Source organism: Durotheca rogersii (genome assembly GCF_024521655.1).
Source record: "Durotheca rogersii strain YMJ 92031201 chromosome Unknown GGS23scaffold_5, whole genome shotgun sequence".
Taxonomy (NCBI): Eukaryota; Fungi; Ascomycota; class Sordariomycetes; order Xylariales; family Xylariaceae; genus Durotheca; species Durotheca rogersii.
Window position 1 is genome coordinate 472,389 of NW_026251236.1, and position 26,321 is coordinate 498,709.

The 26,321-nt window shown below is 54.3% G+C and overlaps 5 protein-coding genes across 5 annotated transcripts; 2 read left to right on the plus strand and 3 right to left on the minus strand.

The window, feature by feature from the left end:
- Nucleotides 1-571: 571 nt before the first annotated feature.
- Nucleotides 572-4,549, plus strand: GGS23DRAFT_407579 (ARM repeat-containing protein). Its single transcript, XM_051513644.1, has 4 exons — nt 572-1,285; nt 1,365-1,483; nt 1,560-2,462; nt 2,518-4,549. The coding sequence occupies exons 1-4, from the start codon at nt 821-823 to the stop codon at nt 4,343-4,345; spliced, it is 3,315 nt and encodes a 1,104-aa protein (XP_051373786.1). The 5' UTR covers nt 572-820; the 3' UTR covers nt 4,346-4,549.
- A 444-nt stretch (nt 4,550-4,993) lies between these two features.
- GGS23DRAFT_557570 (uncharacterized protein) lies at nt 4,994-8,834 on the minus strand. Its single transcript, XM_051515714.1, has 2 exons — nt 7,904-8,834; nt 4,994-7,831 (listed from the first exon to the last, which is right to left on the minus strand). Exons 1-2 carry the CDS (start codon nt 8,180-8,182, stop codon nt 5,714-5,716), a joined length of 2,397 nt encoding a protein of 798 aa, XP_051373787.1. The 5' UTR covers nt 8,183-8,834; the 3' UTR covers nt 4,994-5,713.
- A 283-nt stretch (nt 8,835-9,117) lies between these two features.
- GGS23DRAFT_407645 (uncharacterized protein) lies at nt 9,118-10,176 on the plus strand. The gene is made up of 3 exons (XM_051513646.1): nt 9,118-9,384; nt 9,465-10,033; nt 10,162-10,176. Exons 1-2 carry the CDS (start codon nt 9,267-9,269, stop codon nt 9,965-9,967), a joined length of 621 nt encoding a protein of 206 aa, XP_051373788.1. The 5' UTR covers nt 9,118-9,266; the 3' UTR covers nt 9,968-10,033; nt 10,162-10,176.
- Nucleotides 10,112-12,466, minus strand: GGS23DRAFT_407615 (uncharacterized protein). The gene is made up of 4 exons (XM_051513645.1): nt 12,105-12,466; nt 11,946-12,044; nt 11,175-11,883; nt 10,112-11,082 (listed from the first exon to the last, which is right to left on the minus strand). The coding sequence occupies exons 1-4, from the start codon at nt 12,247-12,249 to the stop codon at nt 10,257-10,259; spliced, it is 1,779 nt and encodes a 592-aa protein (XP_051373789.1). The 5' UTR covers nt 12,250-12,466; the 3' UTR covers nt 10,112-10,256.
- Nucleotides 12,467-17,322: 4,856 nt separating this feature from the next.
- On the minus strand, nt 17,323-21,979 carry GGS23DRAFT_407732 (RhoGAP-domain-containing protein). The gene is made up of 6 exons (XM_051513647.1): nt 21,437-21,979; nt 21,329-21,359; nt 19,861-21,204; nt 18,071-19,774; nt 17,875-18,008; nt 17,323-17,816 (listed from the first exon to the last, which is right to left on the minus strand). Exons 1-6 carry the CDS (start codon nt 21,500-21,502, stop codon nt 17,673-17,675), a joined length of 3,423 nt encoding a protein of 1,140 aa, XP_051373790.1. The 5' UTR covers nt 21,503-21,979; the 3' UTR covers nt 17,323-17,672.
- Between the last annotated feature and the right edge of the window lie 4,342 nt (nt 21,980-26,321).

Here is a 26,321-nt window from a genome sequence, read left to right on the forward strand (position 1 = left end):
CAACCACAGGAGCAGCAGCAGGAGCGCAGGTAGTAACAATAACAACAACAATAACAAGCAGACGCCCCCTTTGGTGGTTTCTGTAATATACCATACCAACCCTGCCTACGCACTGCCTACCTCTTCATGGCATAACAGCACACAGCACACAACACAACACAGAGACATCTCAGATCCATCCGTGCACTGTCTATACCTCATCCGACCTACGGAACGCATCGTCCCTCTTGTACATACCTACTTATTGTTCATCCACATCCACTCCTGGCCATCTGACATGATTTCTATCTGTCTGACCCTCATCCATCCACTTCCTCGGTGATTTGCTCCCTCAACCTTATACGCTGTCCAACGAAAAAAAGAAGAGAAGAGAAAAAGCCTCCCTACCACCTCTTGACGCACCTAGAACTTGCTAGACGTACCTGCGATACGGCTAGCATTGACTGGATTTGGAGTCGAGAGCGCAGACTTCGACGCGATAGACCGTATTGGGTCGATCTAGCTGCGAACCTCTCTGTGGAATCGAGTCAGGACAGTTGATATATCGATATTACACGATACCATCCAACGCAACACAACACAACAGAACCCACCACCCTCCAGTCCTATAGCCTCGCCCTGTTTTCCCTTACGCCAGCTGCTATTGTTGCGCCCCCTCTCGACCAGCCCGATTGCGACAGCCCCAACAGTTCTAGCTCTCTATACCCTTTTTTTTCCCCTCCCAAGCCTGTACAGGACCAGCGCCCCGATCCTAGAATCCTAGAATCGCCTTGACGATTGCGCCGCTAGAGCCTTCATCTCTTCTGGCGGGGGGTCAATCATGGCCGACATGCTCACCGATGAGCGGGTCGCCGGCCTGCTGGCGATCCTTAGGAAAGATGTGTCCGTCGACGCCAAAGTGCAGCAAGTCACAGCCGTTAAGTCCGCTATCAAGCACTATAGCGTACCTGACACATGCGTCGCGCCACTCTTCGAAGCCCTCCGCCTTGCCTCGAGCTCCCAGCACCTCGTCCTCATCAATGCCGGCTTCACCACCCTAAATCACCTCCTGACGCGCATGTCGCTCCAGGAGCCCAAGTACCTCGCCAAGGAAGCCAAGCATACGTTACCACTTATCGCCGACAAGATGGGCGACCAGAAGGACAAAATTAGGGCGTTGGCCATACAAGCCATGGCTACTATGTACGTCCACGTATCCTTGGATGCCGAGAGGTTCGTGCGCAATGCTGTCATGGCCGGCAAGAACCCAAGGGCGAAGGAGGCCGGTATGCAATGGCTATTGCAGGTACGTACGGCGCGCATCAGGCGGTGCGTCTTGGTGACTGTGCGATTAAGTATCACGCTGACATAACCTGCGGGTATAGATGCATAAGGAGAATGGCTTACAGTTCCGTGCCTACGTGCCGACGCTGATGGAATTACTCGAAGACTCCGATGGCATGGTCCGAGATGCTGCCAAGGGCACTGTGATAGAGCTGTTCAAGTCCGCAAAATCCCCCCCCTCCTCCCCCCCTTTTCGTTTTGTACGTGTCGGGTCTGGACTCTAACTTGGGCCATAGGGACGCCCCGAACGCGGCCAAATCGGATCTGAAGAAACAGTTGAAGAACTTCAAGGTCCGGCCCGCCATAGAGCAGGCTATCGTGAAGGAGCTGGCTCCGACTTCTACCAGGGCCGATCCGGATTCCCGGCCGGGCTCGGCGATGCAGTCGAGCTCCAACCTTGCCGCGAGCGTCGCCTCCCTTTCGAGCGACCGACCGATAACCCCCATGCCCGACGTCAAGGTAGAATCGGTCGAACCATCATACGTCAATACCAACCGAGAACTGGACGACATATTCAGGGACATGCAACCGTGGTTTGAAGGGAGGGAGAGCGAGCAGAACTGGCTCAAAAGAGAAGAGAGCATCACTAAGCTACGGAGGCTCAATGCCGGTAATGTGCCGTCGGATTTTCCGGACGCTTTCATCGCCGGCTGTCGGGCAATGCTGGACGGCATTATCAAAGCTATCACCTCCCTGCGGACCAGTTTATCCAAAGAAGGATGCGCTCTCGTCCAGGACATCGCCAACACCTTCGGCCCGGGCATCGACCCGATGGTCGAATTGCTCATGCAGACATTCATAAAACTGTGTGCGGCTACGAAAAAGATAGCCTCACAGTTGGCTAATACTGCGGTTGACACTCTCATCGGAAGAGCCACATATAATGCTAGGATCATGCAACACATATGGGGCGCTTGCCAGGACAAGAATGTGCAGCCGAGGTTGTACGCCACGGGCTGGTTGAAGACGTTGCTGAAAAAGGAGATGCATCATAAGAGCCATCTCGAGCACGGCGGAGGTCTGGATATGATCGAGAAGTGTATCAAGAAAGGTCTCAATGACGCGAACCCCGGCGTTCGTGAGAAGATGCGTTCGACGTACTGGGCATTTGCGGCGATTTGGCCGCCGAGAGCGGAAGCGTCAGTTTACTGTATTCCTTTCCCCTCGCGACTGTGTTAGCTCACTCCTTTGCAGAATCATGGATGGCCTCGAAGCTACGGCACAAAAGTTGTTACAAAAAGACCCCAACAATCCGAACTCGCCGAAGAAGTCCGAAGCAGCCCCGCGCCCAGGGTTGGGTCTTTCGAAGAGCACTATGGCCAGCTCGAAGCCTTCGTTAAGAGAGGCGATGCTGGCGCAGAAGAAAGCTCTGGCTACGAAGAACCTACCTTCTAGACCTGGGTCGGCGATGGCCACAGTGACGCCAGTGCGGGCAGTGTCCAACGGATCAGGATCGTCGGCTACGCATGCCGCTGCCCCCACAACCCGGACCCGTCCGGAAACTTCGACGAAATCGCACGGAGGTATGTCAGTGGCGCCGATGCGGCCAGCTCGGAGGAGACCAGATATCGCACCCAGGCCGGCAACTGCGGGGCCGTATTCGGGTAGAAACCATGACGGGCCGTCGGCGGAGCGAACGAGCCCTTCTGACAGTACCAAGTCCAAGGGCGTCACGCCAAAGACGATCTCAGGGTCTCCTAGGAGGACGGTACCGAGAACTAGACCTGGCCACATAGCTACCGCCAGCGAATCGAACATCCTAACCCCTTCGAAGCCGGCGACTAGTAAGACCATCGCCTCTCCGAAGAGTAGCCCGGCGAAGGCCAGCCCGGCAAAGGTCAACCGCGCTACAAATGGCGTCGCTTCTAGCAGCCCTTCCAACTCAAATGAGGAATTCACCCTCGTGGTGCCTACCATCGCGCAACTTAAAGACAGCTTGCAGCCGAATTCGCCCAAGCCGTCCCCCGGAGTGGCGGCGGTCGCGGAACGCGAGACGACAATAACGCCGTCAAAGTCTGTCGCCCCGACACCATCCAAATCACTACAAGTGTACGAAGATCCCTTTACCGAGGAGGATCAAGTTACACCTCGCCCGGCTACAGTTACTGTGATAGAGCGACCGGTGCTCGAAGACAAGCCGGTTAACGAAGATGCCGCCAATCTATCTCATGTCCTCGCAGAGCTGAATCAAGCCCCTGCCGGTCCGCCTAGCTCGCCCGACAAGAGCGGGCAGAATTCTCGCCTCATAGAAAGCGGCATCGCTCGGGTGAAGGCGCAAACCCTTGACGTGCACGGCTTCCGCAAACTGCAGTCTCTTCTTCGTGATACCAAGTTGCACCTAAGCGACGATAAATTCGATGCCCTCTTACTCGGCCTCTTCGACTACCTCGAGTCTCCCCTCGACAACCTGCCCCCCGAGAAAGTGCAAGATGTGAAGGCGCAGGTCCTTGCGACGCTCAAGGTGCTGCTCAAGAAGTCGCGCGACAGGTTCCAGCCCCACGTATCCCGCGGCCTCGAAGCCCTCCTTTCGGCGCGGACCCGCTACGACGCGCGCACGCACATCGTCAGCGGGCTCGAGCTGCTCGCCGACGAGTTCGTCGGGATCGGCGACGCGAGCGAGATTGCCGTAACCATGACGCGGAACCTGAGCGCTATGGACGTGGACCGGCCGACCGGCCACCGGAGCTTGAGCATGGGCCTACACGTGCTAAAGGAGCTGATGGAGGCGCCCCGGCGCTCGACGACGCCGCTATTTGCGCCAGGCGATGGCGAGATTGCGGCGCTGCTGGGCCTGGCGAGCCGCTGCCTCGAAAGCAAAGAGAGCGGCGTGCGCATGGACGCCGTGCAGCTATGCGTCGCGCTGCACGCGCACCTCGGCGAAGCCCGATTCTGGGACAGCATGCGTCACGTCAAGGAAGACCCCAAGAGTCTGATCACGTATTACATCGTCAAAAGACAGCGGGAGAACGGTGGACGCGTCTCGGGAGGAGCATCCAGTATCGGTAGTGCTGCTACTGCTTAGACTAAGGCGGCGACGAACAGTCTCCCCCCCCCCCCCCTACGTCTTTTCTCCCCGCGTGTTCTACTTGTTCTATTACGCGGATACGAGCTGGCTGTGCGGGTGTGTGTGTATTATCAATCGATACCCCGGTGAAGGAGATGGCATGAGAGCAAGAGCAACCATTCGCGTTTTGCCCTCGCCCAGTTTGTCATGGCTACCGCTCAAGCCTATAGGGGAAGGGGAGGGGGGGATGTATATGCAAGAGAGTAAGGCAAGGTAAGCGGAAGACGACAGGAGAAGAAGCCAACAAAAAAAACAAAAAAAAAACAAAGAGTGGGCTATACCGGCGTCTCGGGGCGATAAGGGAGTGGATTGCGGCCGAAGGCGAAGCACCAAAAAGGGGGGGGTGGATGGACGGACGGTAGGGAGTTACTTGCGGGCGGCACGGATCGAGGAAACAGGCACACATACCATACCATAATACCATCGTCTTTTCTCTTTCTTTTTTTTTTTTAAAAAAAAAAACCGTACACATCTTGTAATGAATAGTTTTGGCACTTCACACCACCGTGTTGGCAAAAAACAGGTGTTTGTGAGAACTCGTGGGAGAGGGAGCTCCTCTGGGGGTGGCGGTAGGGAGAGAGGGGGGAGAAAGGGGGGGTTGAGGGAGGGAAGACGGAGTGGGGCGGAGTCGAGAGAATATAGTAGGAACGAACGGCTGACGATACCTCTCCACGTTGGCTTGGTCGCCTGCTCGTTCGTGCTGTTGCGCGCTGCGGAGATGTACGTACGGCAGCACGTGTGTGTATTGTGTGTAGTCGTATTTACATAATACGTATTTATACACGTGCTTGTATGTTCGACTTGCGGGTTCTGTTCTTCTTTCGTCCCTGTGGTCGACAGAATATATATTCTCATACATTATCTACAGGTGTATACCCGCAACAACAATTTTCCTCGACTTTGCTTCTTCTCCATAGGGAGGTAAATAAATATCGGCCTGCCGACCTGGGCCTTCATCGCAAGTGCGCGTAAGCAACCCCGAGGTTGCCGCGGAGCCTAGCCTAGCGCAGTGGTGCTCACATAAGGTAGGTGGTCAATACGTGCGCGCGTTTAGAGCAGGTGTCAGGGCAGGCAGAGCTAGTGGCTGGCTGCGTCTTGATTATACAACAAGTAGTAGACGAGGAGAGGTCTTGCCCCACGATACCCGGGACGAGGGCGCCAAGGAGGATCGCTAGCTGCTGCTGATGATGGTAAACCACGCCGACGCCGTTTGTCCTGCAGCTAAAAGAATCGCGCCCGCTCGACGACCACAACCCAGAACTAAGCCCCCCAAGTCCGTAACGCGGCACAGCCAGGGGAAATGGGAGGGGAAGACTAGAGATCCAGCTAGTCCTGCGTTGCCCCAGACTCCCGGTTCGCTTGGCCCTGGACACCCAGCGATCGCAACCGCTGCGAGAGGAGACTCTCCGCCACGCCGGTATTTCCGTTAATCAGATTGGCGAACGCGTTGCCCCCATACCCCACGTCGCCTCGGCTCAGCTTGTCGTACCTGTCGATCTGGCCGTCTGCGCCGTCCCAGCTCAGCACGCCGCTCGAGTTCCGCGTGGTCGGCCGGCTAGTCTGCGAGGAATCTGGGGAGTGAATGTTAGCAGGGCCTGGATAGCCGCGTCTCCCCGTGACATCCCTCGTCCTGCCGTTCGATGCCCCGGGCGGGAGAGGCTCGGTTGGCACGTTGTCCCTGGAGAGGTTAGGGGGAAAAGACTGCTGGAGCCCAGTGCTCGAGGAGAATGCGCCCGCCGCATCGAAGACGTGGCCCGCGGCGCCAATATAAAGACCAGAACTGCGTCGTCTAAATGCCTTCTCGGCAGCTAGATTCGCGCCGGGGCCAGTGCCGCTCAAAATGGGAGGATGCATCGCTCTGATCGGTCTGTAGCTAGTGAACCTCGGCTCGGGTAGAGTAATTTCGTTGCGGAGCTTCTCCTTCCCGTCGGGCACCCGATTTGCGAAGACGACCCGGATACTTTTATAGAGATAATACCGGCTCCGCGAAGGGCAGCAGATGTGTAGGTGAATTAGGTACCTGAGAATCGGACGGCCTGCGATGCCGTCATCATTCGTCTCGGGCATGTTGTCGATGATCGGGCCAGCCGAGTAGCTTCGTTGGCGAATAAAGGTCTTCGTACCAGCCTCCATCCCTGCCAGGTCGTACGGGATCAGAAATAACTTGACGGCTGTCTTGTTGGGATTCTTGATAATGATCTGTATCTGCCCCTTTTCTGGGATACGGTAGCTGCCCCCGGGGGGCGCCTTGGGAGAACCTGACCTACGCTTGGGTCTCGGGGCTCTACGATGGTCGAACTCTGACGGCGCCACAGGACGATGGCCGCCTTCTATCGCATCGTCTCCTGTCGCGGCGCCCTCGGCGGCCCGGGAATGGGCCTTGCGCCTTGATCTCGCATCGTCTCCCGGATTCGGAAGGCCGTTCTCTAAATCAATCTGCCCGACGTATGGGCTGGGACCATCTTCTACTTTGAACAGGCCGTGGGAGGAGCTAGCATAACTATAGAATACGGCAGGAAAAGGCAACGTCACATGAGGCGGACACCGGAGGCTTGACTTGCACTTACCCAAGCCAAGGACACCAATCTGAGCCAAGAAATCGAGGGGTTTGGAGGGAGTGGTCGACATGCGCCCTCGTAAGATGCTCTCTTCGTACGACCCTACCATGGATGCATGTTGCAGCGGCGACATGTCCGAGCCAAATGATGGGCGCCTGGACCGCAGTAGCGCCGGGGATTGCGGCACAGGCATGCTTGTGGGAGGACTGGAGAAGTTGGGGGTGGAGGCGAGAGAGCGTCGGGGTTGATGTGCTTGATAAGGAAATGCTCGCTCTTGACGGAAAGGCATCATCGACTGACCTGGCGACGGGCTGTGCGGGAAGCCGTACCAGGCCAGACTAGACGGCATTGCCGTGTGTCGTCGCGAGCTAATAGAAAGACTCGGGCGAATGTCAATGTCATCCATAGGAGAGGCTAGGTCAACGTCCTCGTTGGTTTCTGACTGGACCAAGGGACTGGTGGGCGGCTTATAAACAAAACTCGAGGAAATGGACGAGGATAGCAGTGCATGGCTTGCCGGCGCCTCATCCGGTCTTCTTATCGCGTCTCGCTGCTTCTCGAATCGGAAGGGCGCGAAATCCCTCGGAGGCGAAGTGGCGAACCATGAGTGGCCGACATCGCCTAAGCCTGGCGGTCGCTGGCCGTCTCGTGCAGGGCAGGTATCCCCTAAGACTTGTTCGTCTTGGGTGAAGTCGCCACTGTGCAGAGCGGACCGCGGGCGCTCGATGCCCATGCCGTCTCGCCGTCTGGCCTCCTCGTCCGAGTCACCACCTCGCTTCTTCTCGGAGGCGATCGCGGCCGAGGGAAGCAGCATCGACGAGGCGGGAGACGAGCGCTTGGGACTCTGAGGAGGGGACGAAGGCTGCTCATCCCATATCGCCTCGGACTGATTGCCGGGCGTGGTGTTAGTGCTCTGGAGCGGACCCCGACCCTGTTCAAGAGAAGGTGGTTTACGAACATGGCGGCTTGGTCTCCAGGTCGGGCTCTCGCCTCTTTTCAGCCGCTCAATCAGTTCCGATCGATTAGAGCAAGGGGTTGAGAGGTCGCGTTCGGACGCTAGGGGACCCGGGCTATCCGCAAAACGGTCCTCGCGTAATTCGGTATTGATGTTCGCTTCTGGCTGTTGCTTCCTTAGGGAGTTCTCCTCTCGACAGTGGCCAGGTGCTGGCGCCATAGCCGGGTTCGAGGACTGTGCAGCGGACTCCCTCCGCCCTAAATCTTCGCGGAATATGGGCATGATACCTACAGTCGTGGCCGTAGGGGTCGTGACCGCTGGTCTCTATGGCTTCCACACAATGAATGGTCTTGCCTTACGAAGGGGATAGGCCCATACGGCAATTTAGCGACCGACCCGACTCGACCTGTTATGCAGGCCTCATTGACTCATAGAAATGGGGGGTTGGGTCGAAACGAATTGGTAAGTGTTCAGCTCTATGTATTGACCAAAGCTATGTTTTCAATACCTGTCTTATTGTGCTTATTATTGTTTTTTTCTCTTTCTCGCCTTGCACCCACGTTAAACTTGGAGGTGATAGAGGGGGAGAGAGGGAGAGAAGAGGAAGAAGAGGAAGAAGGGGGAAGAATGGGAGAGCAAATTCCCGAGAGAGAAAGAAGATGGATGGATGGTAGGTAGGTAGTTGAGGCCGTCGTAAGAGGAGAGTGGTGAGAAGGGAAGAATAAAGGAATTGGGATGGGTTGAAGCACGGAAGGTTCCTAGCGCCGCCTGAGGTTAGCAAATCTACCACTGCCCAGCGCAGTTCGGCAGCGTGATAATTAGCGCCCATTATGCCCAGGCCCATCCGGAGTTGTTGGTCTATGTACAGTAGGTACAATTTTTCATTTTCCTCTTGGGGACGAAATTGATCAAGACAAGGATGGGACAGAGCGACCGGTGACGTGGTTGCCAGCAAGAGTGGGAAGAGGTCATTTACATATAGGTACCTAAAAGGTTAGGTAGGTACCTACAGCAGGCAGTGCCTAACCTGGGCGAACTTAACCTTGAGTAGGCAAATGGCCACATGGCACTGGCGCCTGACCAGGTGGCATATGGTAGGTACCTCGGGTACTTGAGGTATGTACCTGTAATTAGGCAGGTTAATATACTATAGGAGGTACTTTATGAGGTACTTCTCTTTACTTGGATACCTGGGTACCTAGTTTTATGCATGCACATGTACGGCATCACTTTTATTGGGGGGTTTTTTTTCTTATCGATACCCTCTCGACTGCACCCATATCGCGGAACAGCCTCGATTCCTTTTCAACACCACATTTGCAACACGACTCGACTCGTCCTCATCCTGCTCCTAAGCTCGCCAATCATGGCGCCCAAACGACCCCTCGACTCCGACAGCGCAGAGGCTCCCGCCGCAAAGAAGCATCGAAAAGGCTTCCGCGTAGGCCCGCAGAACTTACCAGATGGTCCGTGGAAGAGAAAAGGTCGGTTAATCAACTTGAATGTACCTTAGTGATGTCCATGGGGTATAGGCATAACTAATCCGGGTCCTCCCTCCCTCCAGTGGATAAGATAAAGAAAAACCTCATCCACAAGGCGAAGGTGAAAAAGGCATACAAAAAGATAAAGGCCGCCGAATTAGCCTCCTCTTCTTCTTCCAAGCCCGAGCTTGCTGCCGCTGCCGAAGGCGCCGAGGAAGCCCCTTCGTCGGCACAAATTCACCCCGAAAGGCAGGCCATGCTAGGCGAGGACGACCAGCCAGATCCGTCCTCACTGCCCCCCGACGACGTCCGCAGTCCGCGTAAGCGGAGGGGGAAAGCACGCAAACCCGGGTATTTCGACAAGGCCCTGCTCAAGGCCGAGGTCAAGAAGGCCGAGGCGGAAGCCCGTGCCCAAGAAGCCGAGAAGAGGAAGGAGGAACGAAATCGCAAGAGCGCCGAACGCGAGAGGTTCAGGAAGGCCATGGCGAAGGCGCGGGCCCCCGGTCGAGACGGTCAACGCCGATTGGGCCGAGAGAGCGGATTGTTGCTTGAGAAAGTGAAGAAGTTGGTCGGAGAGGGAAACTGAAAGAGGCACTCATGCCTGGTAGCGACGTCGCGAGCCCTGCGCACCAAGGGCTACCCTACATTTGCAGCCGCCAAGATAACAATTTACCGTTCGTGGCTCTCTCGCCGTGCGTTGATCAAGCCAGATGGATATACGTCGGGGGGTTGGCCGAATACGATTCCCTAAAGGCTCACATGCAATAGGCTAGGGACGGCGCCGGTAATCTCCTTTCCCTCCCCACTGCGGCTACAAAGCAGGGTGCTGCAGGGCCTTCATCTGAAAATGATATCCTCCGGGATATGCAATTATATTAAATTGTGTATTCCTTATCCGGAAGCTCAGGCCTCAGTCGCGGCGTAGGGGCTGGAAGCTCATACGCCCATTCTAAATCCGGACCTGGCAGCTCCCCTCTCCCTATCCCGCTCATCTCCGCCGGCTCCGGTGTCGGCCCCAGCGTCGTCCCCGGCGTCACCGATCCGAATCGCGGCCAATCTTTTGGCCAAGGCTCCGGCCGGTACTCGTTTATCGCAGCGACCACGTCGCTAGGAACGGGGCTTTCCCGCCGTCGACGTTTCCTTAACACGGAGAACAGAATAGCGCCGATGGCAGCAAGCGCTACCGCTCCTCCCACGGCACTACCAACAATAGTGCTGGTGTTCGAGGTGCCTATGCCTGAGGTGTCTGTCGAGCGATCTGGCGGCATGGGCAGGCTGACGTCGGCTCCGCCATACGTGCTCGAACTGCTGTTGACAAATAGCTCCTTCATCTCAATATCATCCCATACCATCGTCGTCATACCTCCCAGTGCGTACCAGTCTGATACGACCGCCGGGCTCTGGTAGGCGGCTGCATTGGGATCGTACGAATTCACCCATCTCATATCGCTCATATCGAAGATGCCTAGGCCCCGTTTCCACGGATCAGGTGTTGTGACAGCAGAACGCAGCCTGGGTCCGCCGTCGATGCCTCCGACGCTCAACATTTGCCTTTTGCCATGGCCAATCACCGCGCAAGCGTGGTCGGCCCGTGGCGTGCCGGGATTCGGCCCTTTGAAGAAGACGAATCCGGGCAGGGAGAGCACATGCACATCTGCGGACGTATTCCCTGTTTGGTCCGACGCTCCGCCGTATATAAATCTAGCAAACGCGAATGAGTCCACCGTCCCTACGTCTGGGCCGATCCCAGCAAAGATTTCATTTTAGAGGGGGGGTGGATGAGAATCGCTCACATTTCATACGTGTTGTTAGGTCCGCGAACTCCTACGGTGCATGCGCGCTCCACCGTCGGGGGGCGCGTCCCCTTCGTCGCTTGGGTGTACCATTTCCCTGTTACCGGGTCGTGTAGCGTGAGCTTGTTCCAGCTGAGCTGCACGATGCTCTCCTCTGTCGCGTTGACGGGCGTTTCCGCTCCCCCGAGAAACAGCAGCAATCCATTCGGTCCGAAGGGCACGTATTCGGCACGACTGTTCAAACTCGTGCCGTATCCTCCGAATTCGAACGAAGATTGATTCGACCACATCCCGGTACGGAAGTTATACGAGACCAGGCCTGTCAAGGCGTAACCCGGGTACTCCTTCTGAACCGCTCCGTCGGTCTCGGATGTGACTTGACCGCCAAGCGCGTAGCCGACGTCGGCGCTCTGGGTAACGGCGGCTCCGATGGGGCGTCGGAGTTTTGAGAAATAGCGGTAGTCTAGCTGGGTTGCTTGGGACCAAGCTCCGCCGCCTGATATATCGGCGTTGAATCTCCAGAGCTCGTTCGTCGGAGGAGACTGGTCAGGCTCAACCACCTTGCCACCCCAAGTGTAGAAGGTCCTGATGGAGGGATTCGACCAATACACTTGATCGCTTAGAAGCGGTGCGGTTTTCGGGATCGACTGGAATTCCACCGTTTCGTTCGCCCACGACTCCTTTAGGGTGAGAGAAAAGGTTGCGTTGACTGTTTCCCCCCCCTTTCATTAGTGAGCGCACTTTGAAGGCTGGGAATCTGGTTAAATATACCGGCGTATGAAGAATACTGGGTCGCGTTTGCTCCGGTGCCGTTGTTCTGCTGAAAATATTCGCCGCCGTCTATATAAACATAATCACCTAAAATTACAACTGGAGTTGGGCTGTTAGCGACGAGGTTGACCTTCTCTAGGGCGTTACATCTTGTCTAACCTGAGGGAGACCTGTGCCGGATGAAGTTCTGAGAGCTAGGTATATCGAGAGCGCGTCTGCTGAAGGTATTCGTATCGGCCAAGCTATTTCCCGTGTATCCCGAAATCGCGAGTAGAAGTACAAGAGGCGAGCATAGACCCTTCATTGGGACGACTTGACTTTAGGACGAAGAGTTGGGCATTATGAAGAGGTAGAGGTCGATGACAGCAGCTTGGGGGCCTCGGAGGATGCGAGAGCGGGATTCCTTCCTTCTCGAACAGCGAACGTTCATCGCAGTCGACCCCGTAACAGGCCGGAGCGGTTTTCACGTCTTGCCTTGCTGCTGGTGCTGCAGCCTTCTTGAACCCACGGGCAGGCTAGGTAGCTGGCTGGACTGACTGGCTGACCTACAGCTCGTTCGGCGTGAACTCTCGACGGAGGGACAAGGTCGCCACGAGGAAGACGGAAGGGGAGGTCGGCATAGACGCCAAAGGAATATAAAGTAAAATGAACCGACCGAACTTTACGAGCTCGTCGTGATGCAGGGGGGGGGTTGGGTCGGATCGAGACCCTTGCCAACGAGAGCACGGTACCGCAGGAATGCATCTCGATTCCTCCAGGTTCACCTTTCAGGAGGTAGGACGGACCAACGCCCCTTCGAAGCTAGCAGTACAAAAGTATATTGGTCCCCCTTCCCCTCCTCTCGACAGGGGTCTCGCTAGCCATCAGCCTTGCCCTGCGGTTATACTAAGGAAACGAGAGGACAACCACCCTTCGCGAGCTGTTCTATACGCAATATCGGGGCTGTACCATGACTTTTCCTGGCATAGGTTCACTCCGGGAGATTTGCCAGCGTCGAGATCTGGCGACGATTCGTATCTCTGCCCTCACGTTATCTGGATATATGCAGGTTGTCCAGAGCCCGAAACCCGCACACCAACACTCGTTGTCAGATCAAACGAAACGTCGCGGGGGCGAAAACAAGAAGACATAGCAGGCTGGCCACGCTGCTGCTGGGGTAGCAGATAGTCCTCTTTTGGGCTAGGGGTGCAGCCAGCTGGATCCTTCGGCACAGGATTCGATCGCTAACGAGGAGGACCTCCAATGACGATTATGCAGAACCATACAGCAGCCGACAAGGGTGCTCCAACGCCTTCCCTTCGAGGGGGGGGGGGGGGTTGGCGTACAGCAGGATACGTTAGGTAGGAAGGGCAGTAGGAAGGAGAATAGTGTAACTGGCGTGTACGCCGACGTAGGATTGTATGGCTCGGCCTCTCTCTCGTTTCTATCTGCCTGCGTACCTACATACCTACCTATCTACTCCCTATCTGCTCGCCTGTCTGGCTACTTGGTCCTACTCGGTATGCGGTAACCCACTGCGGAAGAGCTTGACCAATTCTGTTGGCGATGCTGCTGTGATGAGGCGGGTGTGCGAACACACACAATTCGACCTTCCTGCCTGTCTAGCTATGGTAGGCATGTGTGTAATATAGTCTCTCGCAGTCGGGTCAAAGAGGAAAGGGGAAGAGAGAGAGAGAGCTAGAAGGATGGGATCATTGGCACATACCTCGTTGCTAACGGAGGCGTGGATAAATTTAATCTAAGTTGATCCTGCTGCTGCGGCTTTCGGATGATGGTGAGTAGATCGATCAGCTGGGGGTGTGTGGTGTTCTGCTCAGGCAAAGCGCCTTACTGTTGATCCCTTGGCGTGGATGGCGATAATTCCCCGACTTGCCTATCTGAGCCTTACTACGCGAGGCTAAGCTACTTACTGACAGGCCGGGGGGCGATGCCACACGCTTGCTTGGTCTCTCTGGCTTGCTGTGCCGGATGAACGACGGGCACCAACGAACGAACGGTAAAGGGGAGGAGGAGGGGAGAGGAGGACCCAGACTCTACCCAGGTCCCAGGTATGGAGGCGTGGGTGGTGGGCACGTACCGATGTAAGTATGCAGGTTGACGTGCTTTAAATAGAAACAGTCCGGGATCTTGGGTTCTCCTCCCAGATCAGAACCAGAGGAAGAAGAGACGTCTGTGGGTTCGAATCGGCGAGGGCAGGCGAACCAACACTGCTTCGTCTTACAGAATTTGAGATGGTGACGATAGTAAACAATCAATACAAAAAAGAGGAAGAGAACGGGAAACGAAAACAAAAAAGGCTCGAATTGGTGTGTTTCCATACATACCCGGCCCATACCCACCTACCTCCAACCCCCGCCCTCTCTCCTCTTTTCCCTCACGTCCTCCTCCTCCTCCTCCTCTTTTCGGTGAGGGATCTCTCGGCTCTTAGATTAAAGAGACCAGCCAAGTCAATAACACGTTAATTAAAAAGGGCTACGCGACACGGGTAGAAGGACAAGGAGGCAAGCGTAGAGGCAGGCAGCAAGATGAGCAAGGGCGGAGAAGGGGGTGAGGGTTGATCGTGGTGAGAAAGGGACGGCGAATGCGGAAGGTGAGAATAGTGAAGGGGAAAAAACCAAGGCCTCTTCTCTCTTCCCTCTCTCTCTATCATTCCTCTACACATACCGATACACTTACATGCACTTGCGCGCATGCCTACCTACCTACCGTCTCCCCATCTCTCTCGACCTTTCTGTCTTCATTGCCCTGCCTTCTTCCTCTTCTTCTTTTCTTCTTCTTCTCCTACTTATTTTCGTTTGTTTACTTCTCCCTTTCCCGTCTGTAGAAAACGGCTCCTCTCCACCGTCGCTCACCCCGGGGCCTCGCCAGACGGGGCCCGGCTCCCAAACCCAGGTTCAGCTGCAGCACGTGGCGCGCTTGTTCCTGACGACGGGGCGACGTCCTTCCTAATTTTACCTGCGCAGGAGGACGCTAACAACTGGCGAGGGAGCGAGGAGCCGAGACGCCGTCCATCGCCGCGGCCCTTCTCGTGCTTCTTTCGCTCTTCCTCTTTTTTTCTCTCTCTTTCTTCCTTTGTCTCCCCCTTCTTCTGCAATCCGTGGGCTCGAGAGCGATCGGAAGTGCTTACGTAGGTATCGTCAGCTCTGATAATGCCAGGGCAGGGGGGACGGAAATATGTGTCCACACACACACACACACCATGCACATAGGGATATATATATATACCGCTAGGTTAAGACGCCGCCCCTCGAAAGCGGCACGGCCGCTCTCTTCTGTCTTAGCTACGCGAGCTAGCAGCCCGCGGCATCGCCTCCAGGCGTGTTCGCCGACGGGCCTGGGCGGCCGAAGCTATGCTATAATACGCCCTCCAGGCATCTATCCTATCCTATCCTCCTGCTGTACCTTACATTAGGGTCCAAGCCTCCCCGTGCCCATAGCTCCCGATCCTCGCGCCCAATTCCCATCCTCCTCCACCGGCGGCGAAAAAAAAAAAGAAAGAAAAAAAGTACCCGCCCTTTGCGAGCCACGGACACGAGCGGGGGCGGCGTAGACAATTATTCTACCTACCTAGGTAATCCAGGGCCGTGCGTGTAGATCGCCGTCGTCCTACTAACCTATCTTGAGAAGTTTCTTGTTTTTTTTCCTGCTCCTGCTTCTTCGTGTCTTCCCTCCTCGTCTTCTTCCGGGACCGTCGAGGCTGCTTACATGCGCGGAGAGAGGGAATTAAGAGGAAGAAGACGCGTCCCCCCCCCCGCTAGGTATCAAGCCACTGCTAATACTCGGGCACGGGCAGGAGTAAAGAGCATCTCCGACCCTTTTGCCGTAGATCGCTTCCGCGGACTTGTACCTAGCTCTTCATGCCGAAGCCTGCGTATAGATATTATTGTATACCTATCTACAGATAAGAGCCGCGTGGATGCTCGCTCTGTTGTACGTGCGTCGGGCCCAGCTAACGTTGCGAATGGGCATCGTCTGCGATCCGGTGCTATAGACGAGGGCACCCGTCCCCGTTCCGCGCGCGTAGCTGGTCTCTCGGCGCCGTTCCGTCTGCCGCATTGTGTGGCTAGTACCTACCGGGGGAGTGGTCTTTTTCTTCTTCTTTTACTTCTTCTCCCCTTCATACCGCTGCCCCCAGCGCCAGCCACGATGAGAGCGTCCCCCGCTACTGCATGCATCGATGCAACGAAGGGCAGCGCCATCCCCGGCGGCGCCGTCCACACCCTCCGAAGAGTCCAATCCCCGGCGCCGTCGTCCCAACCGTAAAGCGTAGGGGGAAGAAACCTCACCCTCTACATCTATATACGCAACTCCGGCGACGTTGAGCTTACAGCGTAAGCAGCAAAAGGGTGGGAAAAAAAATGACCCAGGACCTAATTAAAGCACACTGGCTCGCCTGGATCTAGCTCCTCAGCCGCCCCATCCATCCATTCACCCATCCATCCGTTCCATCCTGTCGGTCGTTCAACGACCCCCCTTTCTCTCTCTCGCACGGGGCGCGTCGACGAGCGGAGCGCGAGAACAAGCGTCGCCAAGCATGGGGTAACAGAACCGCCGTTGACGCGCTCCATCAACTACCTACCTACGTGCTTCGCAGCGGCGATAGTATTTTCGATCGGCCCCCTTTAGCTGAGCTTAGCGAGGACTCCGATCGCGCACGTGTCGGGCTACTAATAACGCTAGAATAACACGCCGCTGGGACGGCTTACGCGTCTAGATATTCGTCTAACGAATCCAGGGCCCAAGCAAATAGGGGGAGGGGTCATCCGAGGGCGTTAGGTGCGAGTTGCTCCTCGATAGTTCTGAACACGTCTGCGACGCGCTCTCTTGTAATGGCACGTTTGCACGCATGCGTGCATAAGCTAGCCCGCACGGTTTCGGGACCAGCTGCTGGTGGCTAGATGATACTGACCTTTTGAGACTCGAAGTGAGTGACTAACGTATATCGTCCGGATCCCGTAGGGTTGGAACGTTCCACGTCCATTAGAAATACACCAGCTTTCGCACTCGGCTTCGTGTTGACAAAACATGACCGTGCCTGACCGATGTTGTCACTACCTTTGGCAAGAAAGGGGGTCTAGTTAACTACATGGCTAGAAACTGAATCTCTGTCCGTTATATCTACTTGAGCGCCTTCTTGAGCTATTCCACCGATCGCTCTAGGGAATTGCCCCTAGTTGGCATCCAGACTCTCCTCCTATCTGGTCACGACTCTACCCTCTCCGTTGTGCGATCACATCATGTAGAGTACTGCGCGCACTGCCAGCGAGCGCTCTCCTCCTCTAGCCTCGTAAACGGTCGCGTTAATCAGCCAGACCGTCCGGTCGTTACGTCTCTCCCAAAGAAAAAGGGGAAGAGGGAGGGGGGTGCGAAACCCAACCCCTTCCTACCCGCCAAAAGACGAAATCGCGATGCTCCTATGGATATCATTAAATTTCCTACCGTCAAGACGGAAAAAGCACTGCCGGGACACCCCCTTGAATAGAAGGCTGCACAAAATCCAATGACTGACCCGGAAGTGCCCCTTTTTCGTTGAATGCGAAGATGCAACGATCCCAGCCGATCCTGTGGTCGTCATCTCTCTAGAACTCCGGCCCTGCGCCTCGATGATGGTGGTAATGGGAATTATCGCTAGCCTCCTCATCTCCTCCTCAAATGCCTGACGAATAAACGCCTCTCGCTAGGCTAAATATGTACAAGGCCTAAGTGGCGAGGTAGAGGACTCGGCAACTAAGAAGAGAAGATGTTGTGAGTGTTCTCGATCATAAACTGCACCGCGATATTCTTCGCGTGCATATCCGTCATCTCTCGCTCGATGTCGGTATCTCTCATGATGGTCGGGGCAAAGACCACGGCAAGATTCTTAGGTGTCATCTACTCGACTGTTAGCTGGGACAAGTCGTCGGCACAAAATAGGTCGAGTAATACTTACAAGATTCTCACGCTCGCGCTCGGCAACACGATGAAGGTGGAACATGAGGAACTCGAGACAGTCCTTGTGCTGCTGCGGAAGCTGCTTGACGACACTCTGCAAGTGCGTGCACTTGTCCGCATCGTTCGAGATTGCTGGAGAAGTTAGCACCGACCGGACCGCTCAAGTAAAAGTGCTACTTTGGTCAGGAACTCACTGTGTGTCTCGAGGATACGGTCATAGATATCATACGTTAGCAACGGCGTGGGCAGCTTTCTGAAGTACTGCTTCAGCACGCTTGTCACGGCGGTGATATCTATGTCCGGATCCGAAATGTCGAAATTCTCGTTCTTATCGAAGCCCTCCTGGATGGCCTTGGTTTGAGAGTTTCCGCCGGTCTTGCGATATATACCCTCGACATCCATACCTCTCAGTTCGACTTCTTCGATACATCGGGTTACGACACAGGGGATCTGGCGGCGTTCATAATCAGCCCTCTCCGATAGGTCGGACCCGAAGAGAACTGAAGGCGCCTCCGCGACGACCTGGGCGGACAGGTTCATCGACGCGGCGCTCTTCGGCATCGTGTTCGCCTTCTTGAAACCGAAAAAGCCTTGGCGGCCGGGATCTGCGAGTTGCCGGTTTTGGCCATTCGGCGTCATATGAGAAACTGGCGACTCTACGGGAGCGACTGTCATGTTGTAGGGGAGGCCGATATTCTCGCCTGCCATGCCCAGTGGGTGGCGCTCACGGTCGGGTTGCTGGAACGCCACCACCGTGCGATTCACTCCCTTGGCAATATTCTGAGCCACGGCTTTCGATCCCTTCTTCCAGTTGAATTTCTTGACTTGGCCTTTTCCTATCTTCACTAGAGTCGGGCCAGCCTCGAGTATAGGCTCTTCCTGGTCGCCGGAAAGAAGCGTGGTACCCGTCTGGATGCTGGAGTTGTCCAAGCTAACCGAATTGTTCGATGTGCCCTTATGCTGACTGTAGATTCCGAGACCATTCGGAGGGGACTTGGGATCTGAGTGATTCTTGAACCTGCCCTGGATCTGGTTCGTGAGATCATTGTTCAAATCGGCCAACTGGGCATTCTTCGAGACTAGCTGTTCAAATTCCGCCCGGGCACGATCTCTTTCTAGTATCGCCCTATTTTTCTCGTCGACGAGCTGGTCTCGTTCCGTATGAAGCTGTTCCAGGCTAGCCGACATGGATTGCTTAAGCTTCTCAAGCTTCTGGACAAAGTCTTTCAGGGCAGACTCTTCAAGCTCACGAGGGTCGATGGGCTGCTTAGTTTCCCGAGCTCTCTCCACGCACCCAGCTAACAGCTCTAACTGGCGGATCATCATTTCAGTTTGCGTGTCGAGGACGGACACTGTCTTGCGCTTTTCCTCCAGCTTCTGGTTGAGGGTCTTTAGATCCTTTTCGTTGTTGAATTGGCGCTCCAATTCTGCCACCCTCTGCTCGGAACTCCTCAGCCGCCGTTTAAGGAGAATAGGATCATCGGTGGAAGTAATTGACAAGGGGCTAGTGAGGTCATGAACGCCGTTGCTTGTATCCTCCGCAATTGGCGTTTTTGGCCAGCGCGGCGAAGTAGTTGTCCGTGTTGTCTCGCTGGCGCTGCGAGTGTGACCCGTTCGGGGAGCGTTGCTCGATTCCGTACTGTTGGTTCGGCCATGACGCACCACGTTGGAAACGCGGCGGAGGATGGAAGAGGAGGTTTCATCCGTTCCCAGAATCCGCGCCATGTCCTCATCCATGCAAAATTCACCACCCGAACTCCATCTCGGTAGTTTAGGCGAGGTCTTATTTTCGCCTGACTCCTGGCCCGCAGGGGGTACCGGGGGAGCGGGTGGCGCCCTGGGAGTCATGTATGGGTCATTGGGCCTTTGGTCGGCTGATTTGGAAGCTGTACCATTGACTAAAAGGAAAAAAGGGGGGAGATACTGTTAGTGACTCAAGAGACCACGCACACACGTATATATATATATATAAGCGTGTACTTACCATTTCTAGGGGCGGGAGTTGGAAGCTCCTTTCTCGCAATGGGCTTCGTACTGTTGCTGACCGAGGTGACTAAGGAATCGTTGGATCGGACCTCATCATCGTCTTTGGGGCGAGAGTCTTGTGAACTGCGCGGAGTGCCTGTCTTGTCGCCTGCCTGTAACAGTTGGGGCGAATCGGATAGAGGTGGGTTCGGAAATCCATCTTTGTCCTTCATAACGGAGCTGCTGCTTCTGCCCCTTGAACTGATATTATCTTGGCTTGTGGTGGACTGAGGACTTGTCTGTGCATTTGACTTTTTACTCTTCGGTGCTTCCTGCAACTTGAAGTCATCTGCGGGATGTGGTCTTCCATTTGCCACTTTCTGGGACCGGTCATCTGGCAGAGCGGGCGACGCCTTGGAAGAATTATTCTTCTCGCTTCTCGAAGATTTGGACAGTTTCCGGTTCAGATCCTTCGGCGGCAGGTTATCGTAATCGAGCGAAGGCTCTCTTCCCTTCTCTTGGAAGGCGATGTGCGGAGTGGATGACTGGGAGTCAACTCTCCGATCGGGGGTAGGTTTGGACGGAAGGCCAATGTACTCTTTATTATCCTTCGTCTTTTTAGTAGCCTCGATGAGAGCTTCTGAGGTTGACCTAGGAGTCGACAACGGCACCGGGCTTGGATCGAGGGCAACTGGAATGAAGAAACTCTGATCATCGGCATTGTTGTTGGCATCGCTGCTCGAAAATATCGCCGAGTTTCGATTGTGACGATAATTGCGGGGAGGTAAAGGCAGGCCCGCGTCTCCCCCAGTATGATCCACCGTCCGCTCGGGAGATCTAGCTGGTCTCGAGCTGCTTCTCGACGAGTCGTTCCGAGGGTAGGTCGGTCGTGGTCGCGGAGAGAGCTCGGTGGGCGTGTCTGATTCGGGGTCGACTCTATCGTTGGAAAAGGCGTTGGGAGGAATCGCGTTGGGAGGGAGGGCCGGAAGGGACTTGTCGACTATTAGGGGCGAACCGTCTTTCTCGCGTGCCTTTGCTTGGGCAGCAGCCTTTGACTTCTTCCTCCGCCTCGCCATCAGCGACTCGTGACAGCTCATGCAAAATATCCCTTGAGATGTCCTAGCGTATCTGAGGTTTTCGATCTTCCGCTTGCAGTTCCTACATCGAAAACAGGTGGCGCAAAACGCCTGGTCACCGGTGAGAATGGCCAGGTCTTCGATCTTATCGCCGCAGGCGCTGCAGCTATATGTGCAGTTGTTGCATATCAGCGAACCGTCACCGAGAAGTAAAAGGTTCGCATCCGAGTCGAGCAGGGTGCCGCAGTTATTACACCGGAAGCAGTTAAGGTGCCATCGATTCCCAGCTGTAGCAACGTTAGACGAGTTGAACCTCGACTGGGGACCAATTTCCATCCGAGAGAGTACACCCTCCCACGCTTTAAACGAGGGGCGGGTAGAGGCGAAATCTTGGACAGGTGCAACGCTTACCTAGTTCAAACGCTTTACCCTCCTCGAGGATCTATATTGGAAGTATTAGTTTAGCAATGGTAGTCTCCTACGATGTTGAGGCTGAGGTTATATGCGTCACCCTCTTACCTCACCACAGCCCTTGCAGGGAAAGACATCGTCGCTTTCCATCTGGCTCTCTGTGTATTCATCCATGTTTGCTGCCGATATTGGGAATAACCAAAACTTATCGGGGTCCCAGGCACAATAGGCGGACTTAGGTCAAGAGGCCAGGTAAACTTGGTTACTTGTCAATGTGGCCAGGGCAAATTGCAGCAGGCTTGGTGTACCAGGGGAGCCGAACAAGATACTACCGCGACATTTGAGGTCACGTAGGGAACCCGAAGAGCAGTAACAGAAGTACGATTATGGGTGATAAGAGTATGAGAAGCAATGCTAAGTAGGGTTGCGTGAACACCTGGGCAGGAGGAGGAGGTGTGTAACCGAATTGGTGCAATAGGGTATGGCCTCAGGATGCTGTCGGCTTGGGATTGGTCAGATCACTTGGAGGATGCTCTGGAGAGTCGTCGATCGAGGTAGATTTGCCTGGCTTGATTTGGCAGGACGGCAGCGACGGAGGAAATGAGGTGAAAGGGAGGAAGAAGGGGGCAGAGAGGAGAGAGCGGGAAGGGAAGAGGGCGGGCCTGAGGCGGTGGGTATAGCAAGGTTGCTGTAAGGTGTTGCGGCGTGCTGCTACGTGCTGCAAGCTGTGAGCTGCGTTTGTGGGTTTGTGTGGATTTGTACGTGGTTGCGGCTGCGTGGGTGAGGCAGTTGTGTGGTTGGATTTGGCTGCCTGCGGTAAGTGAAGGGAGAGAATGCCGGCTGTTGGACCAAAAAAGAAAAATAGAAAGGTTGCAAGCCACACGGCCAAAAAATACCGAAGAAGCCTAGAAATGCAGGTCAAGTAAAACTAGAGGTCATAGATAGACGATAGATGGACCACCCATAAGGCTTTGGGGGGGGGGCGGGCGAAGGTAGATCGGAAAATCAGGAGGATAAGAACAGGAGTGGGTTTACAGGGGAGGAGAAGAGAAGAGAAGAAGAATGCGGTCAACGGGTTTGATGTAAAGGGTTTAACGGATGTGCGAGCGTTTGAGGTGTTCAAGGTCAATTAGTTGAATCGATTCGACGAATCCTCCCCCCATGGATACCAGGATGTCAGTCGGCAAAAGATTGGGTACATGCTAGACGGGGTCATACAGCGAGGGTGAGGCATCGAGGTATGATGGCACGTAGGAAAGGGGGGGGTGGGAGAGAGAGGGAGGATGACGGATGTCGTGAGGCCGGTGGTAGATGGTGGTAAGTGGTCGACGTGGAGGGGAGCATATGGACAGGGCGACTTAGCCAATGCTAGCGCTAGCGCCATTACCAGTGCTAGCCCGTCTCAAGAGATGACGGACCCTGGCTGTGGTGGGGACGCTAATGTTGGGTGGGCGCTGCCTACTCGGGTTAGGTTGGTATTTTCTTCCATAGTGCTTATATGCATATGTATGTAGTTACTATGGACGTTAAGTACCGTCCTTAGGTACTATAGTACCTAGGTATGTTAGGTGCCTGTAGCTTCTGTAGTAGGTCGGGAGGGGGTACAAGACAGTACCTGATAGAGTCGAGAAGGTATACCTAACCTATATACCTGAGGTACATCCATGCCGTATATAAGATTATATATAAGTACCAGGTACCTGAGGTTAGATTTAGGAGGTTAGATACCTTAGGCGGGTACCTCTCAGCCTAAGGACCTAGGTACATTCCACTTTCTTCCATAAGTGTTCGAATGTATCCCGCTGTCCGATAGTCTGGGACGGGGTTGTATATGTGGCGCTATATGTATGCACTTGTGCCACACTACCTACCTGAATCTTGTCGGTACGAGGCACCCTATAAGTCAGGTACGTAGAGTTCCTATAAGGCATGCAGGTTTCCCATCTATTGCATGCCCTATTTTTTCTTCTTCCCTTTTTCCTCTTAATTTCCGTGTTAGGGATGCTTATCAGACCCGATTTGCACCGGTACGTCTTACCCACATGGCACACCTGCACAGATGCGCACACAGGGAAGTTGTTAGGACCCTGTAAGGTATGCAAGTTGGCGTTGAATGTGAAGTATATGAGTACATACCTACCTGTATATTATAGCAGGTGCATTGCCTCCCTCCAGGCCAACAGCTTTACTTACAGTGGATGTATCGGTGTAGGTATGCCACTAATCCGTTGACTAAGGTGTGTGTCTTTTACCAAGAGGGAGGTCATATGCATTTACACAGTTCAAGTTATAACACAACACACTTCTAATAGAGACAGTTTAGTCTACTAAGCGAGGTACATATGTACTTTCAAAGGCACATCTCAGTAAGAAATATCGAACACAGGACGAGAAAGGCTCAAAGGTCGGATAATTTCAACTGAGCCAAAGTCAGTAAGGTATTGATTGAATTACCAGTAATGTTATCCCCATACCAGGTCTCACTACCACTTGCTTGGGTATCGCATGACCGTTAATTTGGCCGAGGGGGGCCAGGCATGGGTGCAGAGAATGCAGAGAACCAATTGACAGAACCTAGGTAAGTCTACAGTTAGCCTTATACATACCCATAGACCCAAGGGTAGGAGGTGCATTGATAGCTACCTGCCTGCCTAGGCCACCTAGGTACCTAGAAGGTAGGCATCTACTTGTTTCTATAGCGTCTCTATCTAATGGATATACTAAGTAAAGAATATGCAGCTATACCTGTCTATGTACATACACCTGGCTAGGTACTACCTCCCATGCACTCAGCACGCGCCGTATGTATGAGTAGTAATCAAGCCGCACCTACCAATGTCGTTACAAACGTCGTTACAAACCTAACCCCCTCCTTGTGTGCCTAATTTTAGGAACTTCGGGTCTACAACCAAATAGTGAAGCACTCAGTAACCAAATAGACATGCGAGGCAAGATTGTATTCCATTAGGTTAGGTGTCAACGTTTCCTTGGTTCTATGATATCTAGCTAGATGTTTAGTTGTTCCCCTGTAATTCATCAACGGTGGAATACCTAGGCCCAAGGATCTTAACCACGTAGGTGCTTTTAGCAGGGCAATACACCCTTTTTTTTAATGTCTCTTTCTGAAATAGTAACAGCTGAATTAGGAGTTTTGTTTCAATGTTTTCTTCCCTGCCTTGCATGCCTCCCCCTTCCTCTTCCCCTCCCCTCCCTTCCGCAGCCCACATAGGTATTAGTAAGGCTGCTTTGAAAGCACACCTGGCCCTCTGCCTGGTCTAGCTTGTCGTTAGGCCAATTCTCTCTCTAAGTGTGTATGGATGGATACGTAGTAAGAAGCTCGAGGAGTTGGGGTGAAACGGACTCGACTATGGTGTACGGTTTGGCACTATTCTGTTCCCACCCCCCTCTCCTGCTCCTTTCCTTTCGTTGTCGGATCCTAAAACTTGGTAGCTACAAGCAGTGAGAAGGGAGAGGAAAAGAAGCCAAGTAGGCATGGCTTCGATAGAAGCCTTACGCTGAGAGGCTGGCTATACGTGTAAACTATCAACACCACTACTATGATAGGTACCTACCTACCCAGGTACTAGGGCAAACAAGGGACGACGAGGAGAGAAAACATTACCTATGAGTAGGTACCTACCTCAGTACAGATCGCCTCACCAGACCCCGTGTTCCCCTTACTCCGTTATATAGTTATTCCGTATTTTCTTACAACACGAGTCGCGCATCGACTTCTGGAGGCAGATGACTGCCGCAGCTTTGTCGAGTAGAGGATACGTCTTAATTACAGTTCCCGTCATATGGGTGTAAGCCAAGTGCACTGCTAGCCACGCCACTCGTACCCACGCGTACAACACCGCCTACGGAGGTGCTGCTGATAGTCTGCCATCGCCCGAATGTCCAATGTCCGGGGTTGAGCAACGCGTGCTTCTTAGCATGCATTGCCGCAACGTGGCGGGCCTGTGGCGCCGACAAAGTCTGGGTAGGAAGGACTTGGAATGCGTTCTAGCCCTGTGGCCGACAGATGGCTACTATGAGGATCGCCGCCACCTCTCTGCTTCGTGCGTACGGGCGGCGTTTTGGTGGCTGGGCTCGAGATCCCGGCGCCTCTGTCCCCTTACATAGGTACATACGTGTAGGCACGGGTTGAAGGACGGCCTCATTGTGTCAGTACTTCGCAACACGAGATAAATGCTAACTAATTTGACCGGGTCCGTCCTGTAATCTTGCAACTGCGGGTGAACCAGAGCTATTTTCTGCTCTGGGACGCCGACCCCGGTGTGAGCAAGCTACGTATACCAACGTACAGCTTACAGCCTACCGAACGCCTCGACAGAAAAACAATGCCAGTCGATGACTCCGGATATTTTCTTACTATGGCTCTCCCGTTGCGGTCTTTTTCCGCTCCCAGGTACGGAGCACCTTTCCTAGTCTGACGAGATCAGCAGAACTATCATAGGTCCCGACGGACCTACCTGACCTACCTCTCTATCTGGCTATATTAGAGGAGAGCCTATGAGGGAACAAGTAGTAGTAGGTAAGGCGATATCTCATACGGGATGTACCTAGGTAGGTAGGTACCTACTCAATGTACGTATAGAGATCACCAAAGATCCCAGTTATCTCCTCAGCTGCGTTTCAAGTTGAACGCGGTCCACCCCGATTCTGCCGCGAAACCACCTCAGACAAATTGCTCAGCATCTTCGAATCTCCTGTGGAATGCCCCGTAACGGCATGACGATATCTCCATCCCAACAAGAAGTTAAGCACCTAATGTATACATACCATAGGTAGGTAGGTCCCTATCTCACACCTACCTCCTACCTTCATTCCCAGAATGAGCTGTTCACGTAGGTATTTACCTCCTTTAACATGCCTATATACATATATCCATACATATCTAGGCGTCTTAGGTATTGTACATACGTGCATAACGACCCCTGGGCTGATCCCCGGTACCCCACTGACAGGCAGCGAGTTCAATGGAAACTAT

Bases quoted from the DNA above. Each gene is read 5' to 3' on its own strand.
- GGS23DRAFT_407645 (XM_051513646.1), top strand. From the start codon at position 9,267: ATGGCGCCCAAACGACCCCTCGACTCCGACAGCGCAGAGGCTCCCGCC. The intron at 9,385-9,464 runs GTCGGTTAATCA...CCCTCCCTCCAG, and splicing joins TGGTCCGTGGAAGAGAAAAG to TGGATAAGATAAAGAAAAAC.
- GGS23DRAFT_407579 (XM_051513644.1), top strand. From the start codon at position 821: ATGGCCGACATGCTCACCGATGAGCGGGTCGCCGGCCTGCTGGCGATC. The intron at 1,484-1,559 runs GTCCGCAAAATC...CTTGGGCCATAG, and splicing joins ACTGTGATAGAGCTGTTCAA to GGACGCCCCGAACGCGGCCA. The intron at 2,463-2,517 runs GTCAGTTTACTG...ACTCCTTTGCAG, and splicing joins TGGCCGCCGAGAGCGGAAGC to AATCATGGATGGCCTCGAAG.
- GGS23DRAFT_557570 (XM_051515714.1), bottom strand. From the start codon at position 8,182: ATGCCCATATTCCGCGAAGATTTAGGGCGGAGGGAGTCCGCTGCACAG. The intron at 7,832-7,903 runs GTTCGTAAACCA...CCCGGCAATCAG, and splicing joins CCTGGAGACCAAGCCGCCAT to TCCGAGGCGATATGGGATGA.
- GGS23DRAFT_407615 (XM_051513645.1), bottom strand. From the start codon at position 12,249: ATGAAGGGTCTATGCTCGCCTCTTGTACTTCTACTCGCGATTTCGGGA. The intron at 12,045-12,104 runs GTTAGACAAGAT...GCCCAACTCCAG, and splicing joins CCGGCACAGGTCTCCCTCAG to TTGTAATTTTAGGTGATTAT. The intron at 11,884-11,945 runs GTATATTTAACC...GGGGGGAAACAG, and splicing joins CCAGTATTCTTCATACGCCG to TCAACGCAACCTTTTCTCTC.
- GGS23DRAFT_407732 (XM_051513647.1), bottom strand. From the start codon at position 21,502: ATGGATGAATACACAGAGAGCCAGATGGAAAGCGACGATGTCTTTCCC. The intron at 21,205-21,328 runs GTAAGCGTTGCA...ACGTTGCTACAG, and splicing joins GGGTAAAGCGTTTGAACTAG to CTGGGAATCGATGGCACCTT. The intron at 19,775-19,860 runs GTAAGTACACGC...TTTTCCTTTTAG, and splicing joins AACTCCCGCCCCTAGAAATG to TCAATGGTACAGCTTCCAAA.